The 14,160-nt window shown below is 41.0% G+C and overlaps 1 protein-coding gene across 1 annotated transcript in view; it reads right to left on the minus strand.

Annotated features, from left to right (window-relative positions):
- usta (uronyl 2-sulfotransferase a) overlaps positions 1-12,644 on the minus strand; it is a 114,097-nt gene extending 101,453 nt beyond the window's left edge. Inside the window, exon 1 of the mRNA XM_010865707.4 lies at positions 12,175-12,644. Coding sequence (XP_010864009.1) covers positions 12,175-12,403 — 229 coding nt within the window. The 5' untranslated portion in view covers positions 12,404-12,644. The remainder of the gene's footprint in view (positions 1-12,174) is intronic.
- Between the last annotated feature and the right edge of the window lie 1,516 nt (positions 12,645-14,160).

Genomic DNA, 14,160 nt, shown 5'->3' on the forward strand with positions numbered 1-14,160 from the left:
GCTAATGGACATTTCAAGAAAAGAACATATACAGAATATAGGCTATTAATCCATTGCTCTACCGATGAATAAATAATTGGAGTAGATATGGTGGACCTGCTACTGAATGTGACAAAAAAAATATGTATGAGTTCAAATCTACCCCATTGCTCTTTTCGCAAAAACTCTGAATTTTCCAGTCAAATAAAACATGAAAGTTCCTGAACATATATAGACTTAAATAGAAGACTAAAATAGAGACTTTTCCAGATATGGTTCAATGCTATTAACACCACAGTTGTCAGAACTGGCCATAATATGGAATGATTTCACAGGGGTTTCCTCACAAGAAAAATCAATATTTATACATAAAATGTCACCCAACTTGTTCAAAGAATACTGGACATCAACATGGCTGGCTATCTCACAGAGAAACAGACAGCGGATTGGACAGGCTAAATAAAACATAAAAAGTGCCTAGCTTAACATTTTCCCAAACTAGCAACTAGTGGTTTAACTACATGGGTTGGGCATTGCTATTCTATCTTCCCTGCTGTATATTTAAAGTTGCTATTTTAGACTTTTTTTTCATGGGCATTAAAACGAGTGTAGCAGCCGGGTTTGCGGTTATCATGCCAGGCCTCCAAGATAGGCAGAGACCCTAGAACAAAGTAAAACGACAATGCTCTAACAAGTCATATAACTGACAAATGCTATGTTTCGGAAAACCTTTAAAAACCTCTAAAAAATAGATGACCAGGGCGAAACATCCAGAATGCGATGTTTAAGTTGAAATGAAACGGGCAGCAATGATAAACGTTTGGACATGAACCTAGTGTTTGACAACTTGCTCTGTGGCGTTCTACAGAGTACACATCAGTTCCAAATGTTGTGGTCGTTTCATGGCTATAAACAGAAGAATGTACAGCATTTAAACGGCAGCCAGAGTAAACAACACTTCCCAAATAGGTTTTGTTACTACTACACAAGTGCTTTTGAATGCTAGGGGGTCATTTTGATGTGAATGACCTTGATAAAAAAAAAACATTGCTGAAGTGCTGTCAAGCTCACGGTCAAGGATTCCATACTGGATGTTTGAATGTACATGTCGACAGCCTTTTTTATAAAGCCAGTCAAGGCCTTTTCAGTAAAGCAGCAGAACCCCAGCTGTTTCCGTAAAGTGATGAATGATGATGGCACAGCCAGCCAGGTCCCACCCTGACACCGCAGGCCTGTCGCCACCCACCCTATAACCCACCACCCCTATTAAAGCCACCACAACCAGGCGTCATCAGTGCCCTGGCAACCCCAGAATCCAGCACACAGTAAGCAAGCAAAGCTCTGATTCGTAGCCACACTTCCATCTGCGCTCCACCACTGTGTCCTCTACAAAGGGTTTCAGGTTGTTTTAACTGAGATAGAGAAAAAAGAAAATGTTCATGGTTTAATTCACATAATCTTTCCTTCATAAAAACATTGTGAAAAAACTTGCTGTTCCAGAATGAGGGAGGAAGTTTACATTGTCTGGTATAGACTTGAGGGTGTAAGAAGAGGTGTTTTCAGAATGAAACACCCTTGGAAAAATACCTTTTCATGGTGTGACTTCTGATTATTGCCTTGGCCAAAATATTTTCCAGCTTTTTCATGTGTGGAGCCTTTTCTTGAGGAATAGTCAGCGGAGAGTTTTGAATCTGGCGGTCGTAAAATACCACACCAAATAGTCTCATCACCCCCAAAAAGAATTTGTTGGCATACCTTGGCTGAATGGAAGCCACTCTGAAGCAGAGTAGAGCACTACATTTCAACTTTGGGGGAATATGCTGCCAAGACTGAGAGAACTTTAATTTGTCTAACTTTCAACAACCGTACATTTATGCACTGTCAAATTTGAAAACTAGTTTTATGTTTACTAGAGGACTACAACTCAAGCGGTAACCAGTCACACAGTTCCACATAGATCTGTCAGTCACAGTCAAATCAAAACATACAGCAATAACACCTGAGGCTGAAGCTTTTCCAATGCAAGCCATTAACATAATGTACAGAAAGGATAAAAAAAGAGAGTGTTATTACTACGTTATCACCATGTTGATCCAGTGGTCCATGACATTCCCACTGAGCGCATTAGTAACCTCCAGGGAGCAGAATCATTAATTGGGTGAAATAATTATGCCAATTATCTAATGGTGTTGAGGCATGCAGCAACAAATCATTTTGCTCATGTGATTATGAAGGGAAAACATAATTTTTCCATTTTAGTCATTTAGCATATACCCAAAACCAAAATTGACTAGACAAGGTAGTCAGTGCAAGTATAGTCCTACTAGTCTCCCCAGGGAATCAAATCCACAACCAAGGTTTTGTTAGCATCATGCTCGACCAGTAGCTGGCCAGTCCTATATGAGGGCATACACAACAGTGGACAGATAAAAATAACATTCTGCTTCCACGCTTAGGTCAGTTTCACTGAAAGAATTGGAAGATCTTAGTAGTGAAATGCTGAAACCTAGTCATACTCAATCTAGATTAAAACTCTTTTTGTCTTTTCTTTGAGTCAGAAAAATTTGACACAGCGCTATTATCATCTAAACTCTCACACCTGTCAGATAAATTTTTGGGGAAACAAGCACAAAACTGACTTCTGCTATCCTTCTGGGCAAAGAAGCAATGGCGGCTCCTGACTGATTGGCTGAGAGCTAGGGGCAGTTACAGCAGTAGCAGAATTTTATATTTATATCAACAGATATGCATCCACTAGTATCAATCAATTAGTTTACAGTATAAAGCCCTTTTAACAGTAGTAGCTTGGGTACTATCAAGCCTTTGACCATTCCTTTCCAAGCCTTTGACTATTCCCTGTTGTCCTGTTAACTATACTAGCCTAATTACTCCCTTAAGTATTAACATCAAAGTGTCAATAATATGCCAGGGGCCAGAGCTGATGTCGGCAAAGTAATAGTAGGGCCCTACGATTGCCACGATGCGGAAAAAAGATGGAATCGCAAGATGTGGAATACCTCAACATTTTCAGATTCAGCAGAATCTGTCTAAAATTGATAAAAAATTATCAAAAGTAGGCCTAATTGTTGTAGTAACCTAAATGATTTCATAATTGTGAAATAACAGATGAGTAGGCCAAGATCAATATTTTTGTTTTCGCTTGGGGAGTGCGGAGGTGTCGTGCGTGGGACTCTGATGTCACAGCACAACTTTCATTTTGAGAAACATGTCGAAGACACCGCTTAAGATAGCCAAGTCGTCAAAAATACCTAAGCTAAATTTATAGCTGAGCAATACCCAAAGGAGTATTATGAGTAAGGCAATAAGCTGCTTTGCAAATTCTGTCAATATACTATTGATTGGACCCATGAAAATATGACAACCACTTAAGTATAAAGCCCTTGTGAAGAACAAGGAAAAGCACTGTGTTAGCCAGAGCACGCCTCTTCAAACGTCCATTACTAGTGCAAGCACATAAGCAGATTCAAGACGAGAATGTATTCACTACTTCGTGGCTGTGTTCGCTGAGTCTGACATCCCCTTAGAAAAGCTAAGAAAGCTATGTCTGTTTCCAATTCTAAGCATTGCATACAGGGAGAAACGTTACACAAAAATGAGAGCAGCCTCGTGTTCTTTTATCCATCTTAATCTCGTCTTTTTATTGGCTAGTTATATGCCTTTTTCTTTGCAAATCTGCCAAGAAGGCCAGCATCCCGGGACTATACAGACTAAAGAATGCCAGTTTTATTGCTTCTTTAATCAGCACACCAGTTTTCAGCTTTGCTAACATAACCACAAAAAGGGTTTTCTAATGATCAATCAGCCTTATAAAATTATACATTTTATTGTTTCTTGGAAAAAGATGCCCACTTTGAATTTGATGCCAGCAACACGCTTCAGAAAAGCAGGCGCAGGGGCAACAAAAGACTGAAAATGTTGTGTAATGCTAAACAAAAAATTTACTAATTAGGTTAATTGGCAACCAGTCAGTAATATGATTGGGTATAAAAAGAGCATCCCAGAGATAATGAGTCTTTCAGAAGTATAGAGAAGTATAGGGTTCCCCACTCTGTGAAAGACTATGCGGGCAAACAGTGCAACGATTTAAGATCAATGTAAAACTGCAAATAGTTTGGGGATATCATTCATCTACAGTACATTATATAATTTCAATATTCAGAGAATCTGGAAAAATCTCCCTACGCAAGGGATGAGGCGTAAATCAATATTGGATGGACGTGATCTTCAGGCCCTCAGGTGGTGATGCATTTAAAACAGACATGATTCTGTAGTAGACATCACTAACCATAACCCAACACTTTGAGAAACCTATCGTAGATGAATGATATCCCCGAAAACCATTGTCTGTGAACACAGTACATCACTGCATCGGTGCATCCACAAATGCAAGTTAAAATTCTACCATGCATATATAAACAAGATCCAGAAACGCTGCTACCTTCTCTGGGCCTGAGCTCATTTATGATGGACTGAGGCAAAATGGAAAACTGTCCTGTGGTCTGACGAATCAAAATGTGGAAATATTTTTTTGGAATCATGGACGCCGTGTCCTCCGTGTTAAAGAGGAAAGGGACAATCCGGCTTCTTATCAGTACACAGTTCGAAAGCCAGCATCCGTGATGGTATGGTGGTGCATTAGGGCACATGCCATGGGTGACTTGCACATGTGTGAAGGCACCATTAATGCTGAACACATAAAAACTTACATAATAAGTTCCCAAATGCTTACATAATATTTTAAAAGAAGTGGTATATTACGCCCCGATCCCAACATTTTTTAAACGTGTTTCTCAGTTTCAACATTTGATATGTTGTCTTTGTACTATTTTCAATTACATAAAGAGATACATTATCTGCACATCATTGCATTCTGTTTTTATTTGCATTTTACACAGCGTCCCAACTTTTTTGGAAACAAGGTTGTATTTTAATGGACATTTTTTTTTGCTTTTCTTTCAAAAACAAGTGACCCCAAACTCTTGAACGGTAGGGTGTGTGTGTGTGTACATGTATATAAAATCACAGCCCACAATGCCTAATGGGTGGGCCATTACTGGAAAGTAGGTTTCCAGACTGACACCTGGCTCGCTTAGTCTCTGGCAGGGGCACCGGGAGCTCCCACAGCCCAGAGCAAGTGATTTGAAACACATTCCCTTTGTGATGACCCCTAACCACAGTTAACAAGGCAGCGTGTACATTAAATAACCTGTAAACAAACAACAGCATGGCTGCACAGTAGGGAGGGATGCTTGTTGTTTTCCCAAGCTGAAGAAGTTGCCACAGAATGTAGTTAAAACCAACTTCTTTTAAGATTTTTCTCTTACAGCAGTCTTAAAAAGACTTTCAATGAGTTAGCTAACTTTGTTTTTATTACAGGTAGCAGGTACTTTTCTTTATCGGAAATCTGGCAGTCTTTGGGGTTTCACAGGTTGATGCCTTGATCTATTTTATTCATAAAACTGCCTAAAAACTGCAGCAGAACCTAGCAGTCTGAAAGTATTCACACCGCTTCACTTTCCCCTCATTTGACTATACAGCCTTATTCTGAAATGGATTAAATCATTTTCTTCATCAATCTACACACAATACCCCATCTTGTTTCTCAAGGTCTGAGAGTCTTTTAGGAGCCTTCGGACAAACTCCAAGTGGGCTGTCATCTGCCTTTTACTGAGGAGTAACTTCAGTCTGGCCACTCCTTCCATTACAGCCTGACTGGTGGAATGCTGCAGATATGGATGTCATTCTAGTAGGTCCTCCTATCAACACAGGAAGTCTGGAGCTCTGCTGGGGTGGCCATTGTGTTCTTGGTCATCTCCCTGACCAAGGTTCTTCTCCTCTATTTCTCAAATTTAGCCAGGTAGCCAACTCTAAGAAAAGTGTTGGTGATTGCAAACATCTTCCAGCTTGAGGTCACTGTGTTCTTTGAGACCTTGAATGCTATGGACATTTTGAAGTAGCCTTTCCCAGATCTGTGTCCCGACACAATCCTGCCTCGGAGCTCTACAGACAATTCCTTCGACCTCATTGCTTGGTTTTTGACCTGACATGCACTGTCAACTGTGGAACCTTATAAACACAAAAGTGTGCCTTTCCAAATCATGTCCAGTCAATTGAATTGAACAAAGAATTTACCAAAGAGTTGTGGAAACAAACAAAAAATACATTTGCATTTTATAAACATATGTAATAATACATTTGCTAACATTTTGTTAATATTCCAGTTTTTGCTGGGTCTTCATGAGGTATTGTGTGTCGATTGATGAGGGGAAAAAATATAATACGTTTTAGTATGAGGCTGTAACATATCAAAATGTGGAAAAAGTTGATTGTACTTAGTTTCACCTACAACATTAATGTAGATTAGGTCATTTGCTACATACATGTTTCAGCCAGAGACACCTTCTACAGTAATTGTTCAGCTAACATCAAAGTGTGCACAAAACAACTGTAAACAAGCAACTGGATAATTTCTAACCAGAGTACTGACACCAAAGGTGAATTTTCAAAATGTTACCTTTAGAGCTCACACACCCCCAAAACATCAGGGAAGCACCACCATGCTTCACAGTGGGGATGGTATTCTGTTCACTATAGGCCTTGTTTAGCCCTCTCAAAACATAGCGCTTATGGTTGTGACCATAAAGCTCTATTTCGGTCTAGTCACGCCAAATTACAGTTTGCCAGAAGCTCTGAGGCGTGTCAAGGTGTTGTCGGGCATATTGTAACCGGGCTTTTTTGTGGCATTGGTGCAGTAAAGGCTTCTTTCTGGAAAGTCGACCATGCAGCTAATTTTTGTGCACCTTGAAACAACGGCGTTGTCTTTTTCCAGAGCAGACTGTATTTCTCCTGAGGTTACCGGTGTGTTTTTCTTTGTATGCTGAACAATTCTTCTGGCAGTTTTGGCTGAAATCTTTCTTGGTCTACTTGACCTTGGATTGGTATCAAGAGATCCCCAAATGTTCCACTTCTTAATAAGTGATTGAACAGAACTGACTGGCATTTGCAAGGCTTTGGATGTCTTTTTATATTCCATCTTTATTAAGTTTAATTACCTTGTTACGCAGGTCTTTCGACAGTTCTTTTCCGCTCCCCATGGCTCAGTATCTAGTCTGCTCAGTGCATCCACGTGAGAGCTAACAAACTCATTGATTATTTATACACAGACACTAATTGCAATTTAAAAGCCACAGGTGTGGGAAATTCACCATTAATTGCCATTTTCACCTGTGTGTGTCAACTTGTGTGTATGTAACAAGGCCAAACATTAAAGGGTATGTATACTTTTGATCAGGGCCATTTGGGTGATTTCTATTATCAAAATGATTTAAAAAGAAGCCAAACTACTATGTGATAATAATGGCTTCATATGATGCATGATCAGTCATATTTTCAAAATCAATGCCAACATTTCTGCCAGGGTAGAAATAAATTTTAATCCTTCTGTTCCTCACTCAAAACCTTCCTTTTTGACTTTTTTGGAAAGGAAAGAAAAAGGTGCAGTGGTCTCTTCATTTTTTCCGGAGCTATATTGCTATATATATATATATATATATATATATATATATATATATATATATATATATATATATATATACATATACTGTGTATACACACACACACACACATGCTCTGGCCCAACTTATCTGTTACTGGACCCAATCAGACAAATCTTTTCAGTTTTGGTGACCAATCAGACATAAATTTTTTCAAATGGAAAGTCTGTTTGGATTCAAAAGCAGAGAACAAACTAAGGTTGGTGGGCATTGCGTAGCATTTTTGTCAGACCATGGACTTGAGTGTAGCTCTGCGAAGTGTTGAAAATGATGCTTGCCACAGAAACTGATACAGAAACACGTTTAAAATACACACATTCCTAAATTAGAGACAATCCTTAAGTACAGTACTGCTATAATCAATATTTAATACACTTCCTCCGGACTGAACCTAACCGTAGCCAAATCCCTACTCTACTTTTCCCTTATAAACAACATTGCCTGGGCTGCTGCTTAAACAATAGAAGAACAGGCAGATGCCAAAAGGCACAGTATTGTGTCTCTTGTACCTGCTTTGGACATTAAGAAAATATTAATTGGCAATCCTCATTTACAGAATCTATACTCGTCCACACCTAGCAGTGGCAACTGACCTAACCAGTGACCCACTAGGCTAATCCATTTCTACATTTCCAACATTTAGATACTGGTCCAACAGGATGGCACACCATCCCTCTACTTTAAGAGGCTCTAACACTAAATGTGTCAGTCTGCTGGGAATAAAATGAGTTTTAATTATATATATATTTTTAAATCACCTTATTGTTTTCATATCTTTAGACAGGAAGTGTGGAATGGGACTGTTAGTTTGTGTATATGTGGAAAGCAGAGGGCCATGTCAGTGCCAGAAATCACACTTACGTGACCAGCTGGCCCAACAAGGCTCTTTGCTTGAGTCTGTCTACAGTATGTGTGCTTGCATGTGTAGCCATCCCTGACATGTGACCCCAATCTGACTGCACTAATGAACGTGAATGAACGTGAATGAACGTGTGTGTGATCTCAGCATCCCGTCTGACGACCAACAACATCAAGGCATATTTTTTTATAAAAATGTGGGTAACCAGATTCACAGATGCTGAGATCATGCAGTGCGAAAACTAGCCTTGCTTTTAAAATATTATTTAGCAGTATAGTGAGACTATATGAACAAAGGCCAGGTAAAATTCTGTGTGATAAGTGGGATGGATGAAGAGCAGTCTAATGTTCAAACACTGGCCCTGATACTCTGCTTCTGATCCCTGAAATGTTTTCTAATTACAACCCACATTTGTTTGACATTTGTCTTCTGCTGAGTGAAATGAACAGTACTTTGGTAAATGTTTCCTAATTATCGTCTATAAAAAAGGACAACTGAATCTAATCTGCATCTTCATTTTCATTTCTAAATGTCCTGACAGGTATTCCTGCCCTCGGCGTACATACCTTAGAATGGGCGGATCTGTGGTGGCTCCTTGTCATGTTCCATGGAAATAATTCAATTCGAGGGGGATTTTGAGGCCATGTTCAGTGTGTGTGTGAGTGTGTGTGTGTTTGTGTGTGAGTGTGTATGTTAATATAAGGAAACGAGAGGAGAGAGGGCAGTAAATCTGAGTTCGGGGGGCCTACCTGTACACAATATGCTGAATGACGCCCTCAAACACTAACTCCATGACTGGCCCAAACAAAACAGGGCCTGTTCCTTCAACAGTACCTCCACGTGAGGGAGACACACAGACCCACATACCACCAGGAATCCTCATTCTCTCGGCATGGCACGGCCAAAAGTAACACGGGTGTCTGAAGCTAAATAAATCGTCCGGATCGCTTGACTCCCATAAAAGCCGGCTGGGCAGCCTGTCACTCCGGGATCCTGAGGTACAACCAGACAAGAATGCATTGTTGCCAGAGATTTCCTGCTTTTACCGTGAATACCCTCCTGGGTGGTTGGGAGTATAGGTTCCCTGGCTCACCATAACTGATTCAGTTCATTGCATCTGTCCAACATAAAGGGATATAGAGAATCTACAGTGATTAGTTCTATAATTTTCTAATTTGCTTTCTCATTGTAAGTTTTTGTTTAGTATTTATTATTTCATTATTATTATCAATGTATGTTTTATTACTGTCTGCTCTGGCTCTTTTTATTTACACATGATCCTCATTAAATAAAGCAATTTGGGAGAGAGACAGGGAAGGAAAGAAGAAAGACAGGGAAGGAAAGAGGAGAGAGACAGGGAAGGAAAGAAGAGAGAGACAGGGAAATAGACAGAGACCAAGTGTGATTTGGGTAGAGAAGGAGAGACAATAATAGGAAAGAAGATAACAGAGGGGGAGAAACAGAAAAGGGGACTGAGAGCAGAAAGAGCTTTTTAGGTTCCACTATCCTTTTTAGCTGAGTAACTAGAAGAAGTGACTACCACAACAACAAATCAAATGGGCTGTACCAACAATCTACTAGTGAAAAACATGCTCCACATTCCTCTTAGGAAGAGTGAGGGAGAGAGGCAGCTAAAGAGATTGAGACAGGGGAGAGAAATCAAACAATTAACACATTCGCTTCATGCTCATTCTCTCCTCGACTCCCTTCTCTGAGTTCACCACTCTCTCCTATCCATGTAGAGGCCCACCTCGACCACCGCTCTGCAGGCATTAACAGTAAATACACTCCTCACCTGCAACTAAGAGGAATGATCCAGATTTCCAGTAAGTGATTACTCATTCCCCTAGAGTAATAATACTGTAGATATGTCACTATTACATAATGTTCTCCGTTTACACTAGCTCCAGTGTTTGACAAGCCCCTAGGTACAACTACATACATGCAGACGCTCAGTACCATGACTTTTCTCATAAGGTTGCCCTTAGAATTTTCCCATGTTTCTGTCTGCAGATTATAAGGGTGCAAAGAAAGACCTTGTGGCTGTGTTCATTGGTCTTTGAGTGTGTGTTTTTGTGTCTGTGTATTCGTGTGTGTGTGTACACATGTAGGAAAACCAATCCTACCCAGAAGAATTAGTGACTGTGTGGTGAGTGACTCTGGTTCTGTTTCCAGATGTTTATCAGTTCATAACGTCATAGAGAACAGGCAGTCTCTCTGTATGAACACAAGTGTAGTACAGAACATACACACACACACACAATTGTTTTTCCTATCCTTGTGGGGACCTCAGACTTAACCCTGAAATCAATTTGCCATATTCTCTAGCCCTAAACCTAACCTTAGCCAAACCCTAACCACAATAGCCAAATTTTTGCCCAAACTGAACCAAGCCCTAACATCTCACACTAACTGGTAATGCCTAAATCTGAGCGTAACCCCAAATCCAACACTATGCCAAATCGTACAATTTTCCATACACCTAACCCCTGAAGCTGAAAATCACATTTTTCCTATTGGGGACCTGCCCAAAAAAACGTTAAAAACTACTTTTCTCAGGTTTTTCAATCAGAGCTGTAAATGTTTGTAAATGATGAAGCACTATGCTGTGTTCACCAGTTTAGGGAAGTTGCTAAATAAGACCAAAATTACCAGGAAAGATAACCAACAGTTGCCCTTTTTATTTATTTAACTGGTTAGTTCTGAACTCCCTTAACTTGGTCATTTAGGTCTTAATTATAAACGTCCTTAATCTGGGGAACACAGCCTAATACTCCAGTACATTTTACACTTCTGCACAAACGCAGGCAAGCAGGCACTTCCAGGCAGCTGCTGTGCTAGGCTTGAATGTTACCGGATTATATTAAATCACCTCTGGAGGCTGGTGCTGTTGGCCAACAGAACGAACAAGTCACAAGTCTGACCATGGGAAGCTGAACATTTATGTAACACTCCAGACACATAAACACACACATCATGGGTAAAGTGCCAATGTTTGTTTCACAGTGGTCTGTTGACAACGAATTTTGTTGGAAAGAAATTGCTCAACGATGAATAGGCTACTAAGCAGATCGCTAATGATTGACTGATTAAAGTGTCCGGAGACTTCGTGTTTGAATACAGCGTGTGACCTGATACATCCCGTCAGCGATCTCTGACAGTCGGAAGTGCGCATCTTGCCAGATAAACACCAAGGTAAACAATGTAGCCTATCAGTTGTCGGGGTCAAGTAACCATATCCCACAAGAGCTTACTGAAAGAAGCACCCGTCGCCGTATCAGTCGGCACAACCCAATACTTGTTGGAATACATGTGGCTCGTCTCTCTGGCACAGTGAAGCATATTAATATTTGAAGTTGTCTGTTTTAGGTTACAACATCTCCCTCCCTATTAAATCAAATATGTACTTCCAGATTAGGTTACAAATATGAAATTACGTAATTCAGTAATTGGCAAGAATGTGGCTCTGTCTGTGTGTGTTTGACACAGCCCTGTTTGCCCATTGGCGAACCAGACTGTATCAAAATAAAATTGTTAGAATAGGCCTATGCATTGCCAGAGGTGAGGGCTGCTAACAACATACTAACTAACCTTGCCGTTAACTTGCCGTAACACGTCCTCCAAGAGTGTGGCCGTCTTGACCCGCGAAGCAACTTAAAATGTATACTGGGGCATATTACAGCCTACACGTTTCATGCTGAATAGTATCGGCTACACCAGAATTAACCAAACCAAAATGTAAAACTGCGCAAGTTATCTTACCGAGATACTGTCGGATGTCCAGCAGAATTTTCGGGGGTCCTCCGTTTAACTGGTAGAACAGAGACCCAAAACAGAAGAGGAAAAGAGCAGCCATGCAGAAACCATAACCTCGCAATGAAAAACGGAACGGAACCGCGGAGAGAAAGCCTAACTTTTTGTGGTTCCGATCTCTAATGTGGTTCGGAGTCTGGTTGTTGTGAAAGGGACTGTTGCTGATATTCTTCATCATCTCCTCCTCACAAAGCGCCGCCGAGAGCGGTAGTCACCCATCCGCCTGTGGACAGTGACACTTCTTGCTTTGATATCATTTGAAGCCGACACTATTCGGAAACGCATCCACCCGCCGCCGCCACGAGTTCTTTGCTTGGTTTTCGCCTGCGTTCGGTCCCTCTCGCCCGTTCTCGACGGACTATTTCTGCGAATGAAGTTGCGCGTCCATCCTTCAACTGAGATTTTTGTGAGCCAGCGACGGTGTCAGATTACTTAACGTGGAAGAAAAAGTTCAGCACATAAGGGTTGTTTTAATTGCAGTGAGTCTAGGTGCAAAACAGCGTCACCGTGTGTACAGACAGACACAGACTACAATTTTAGGCTTGCTCATTTATTTAACATATTTACACTCATATTTGCATATAAATTAACAATTAAATACGAACTATCACATACACATCATACATTGCTGGCATTTATTTATATAAGGCAACTTGTAGGCTAAGGAGGTTTGTTCTCGAAGTAGGCTAGAATAGGCTACTACACAGTGTAGGATTTTAAAAGTTGTGCATGAGCAGTATTAGTCAAATAACACGAAATATACTGTCGCTAAAACATTTTAGATTAAACAATAAATTAGTACATCTACTTCTCGTGAATTAGAAAATTATTCTCCCTCTGCTGGCAAGACAAAGTTTTTGCTCACACTGTGTACCTCACTGTGTTTACAGAATCACATTCTTTGGAAATGGTGATTGATTGGACTACCTCGAACAAGCTTAAATTTCAGTAAGGATGCACAGATGCTAATTAGACCTTACATGTGAATTACCTGAGGGGGATTATTGCACAGGTGTGCCTTAGGCTGGCCACAATAAAAGGCCACTCTAAAATGTGCAGTTTCATCCCACAGCACAATGCCACAGATGTCGCAAGTTTTGAGGGAGCGTGCAATTGGCATGCTGACTGCAGGAATGTCCACCAGAGCTGTTGTCCGTGAATTGAATGTTCATTTCTGTACCATAAGCTGTCTCCAAAGGTATTTCAGAGTATTTGGCAGTACATCCAACCGGCCTCACAACTGCAGACCACGTGTAACCACACCAGCCCAGGACCTCCACATCCAGCATCTTCACCTCCAAGATTGTCTGAGACCAGCCACAAGGACAGCTGCTGCAACAATCGGTTTGCATAACCAAAGAATTTCTGCACAAACTGTCAGAAACCGTCTCAGGGAAGCTCATCTGCATGCTCATCGTCCTCATCGGGGTCTTGACCTGACTGCAGTTCATCGTCATAACCGACTTGAGTGGGCAAATGCTCCCATTCGATGGCGTCTGACACTTTGGAGAGGTGTTCTCTTCATGGATGAATCCCGGTTTTCACTGTACAGGGGAGATGGCAGACAGCGTGTATGGCGATGTGTGGGTGAGCGGTTTGCTGATGTCAACGTTGTGGATCGAGTGGCTCATGGTGGCGGTGGGGTTATGGTATGGGCAGGTGTGTGTTATGGAAAACGAACACAGGTGTATTTTATTGATGGCGTTTTGAATGCACAGAGATACCGTGACGAGATCCTGAGGCCCATTGTTGTGCCATTCATCCACAACCATCACCTCATGTTGTAGCATGATAATGCATGGCCCCATGTTGCATAGATCTGTACACAATTCCTGTAAGCTGAAAACATCCCAGTTCTTGCATGGCCAGCATACTCACCGGATATGTCACCCATTGAACGTGTTTGGGATGCTCTGGGTTGGGGTATACGCTATT

This window comes from Esox lucius, chromosome 18 (genome assembly GCF_011004845.1).
Source record: "Esox lucius isolate fEsoLuc1 chromosome 18, fEsoLuc1.pri, whole genome shotgun sequence".
NCBI classification, from domain to species: Eukaryota; Metazoa; Chordata; class Actinopteri; order Esociformes; family Esocidae; genus Esox; species Esox lucius.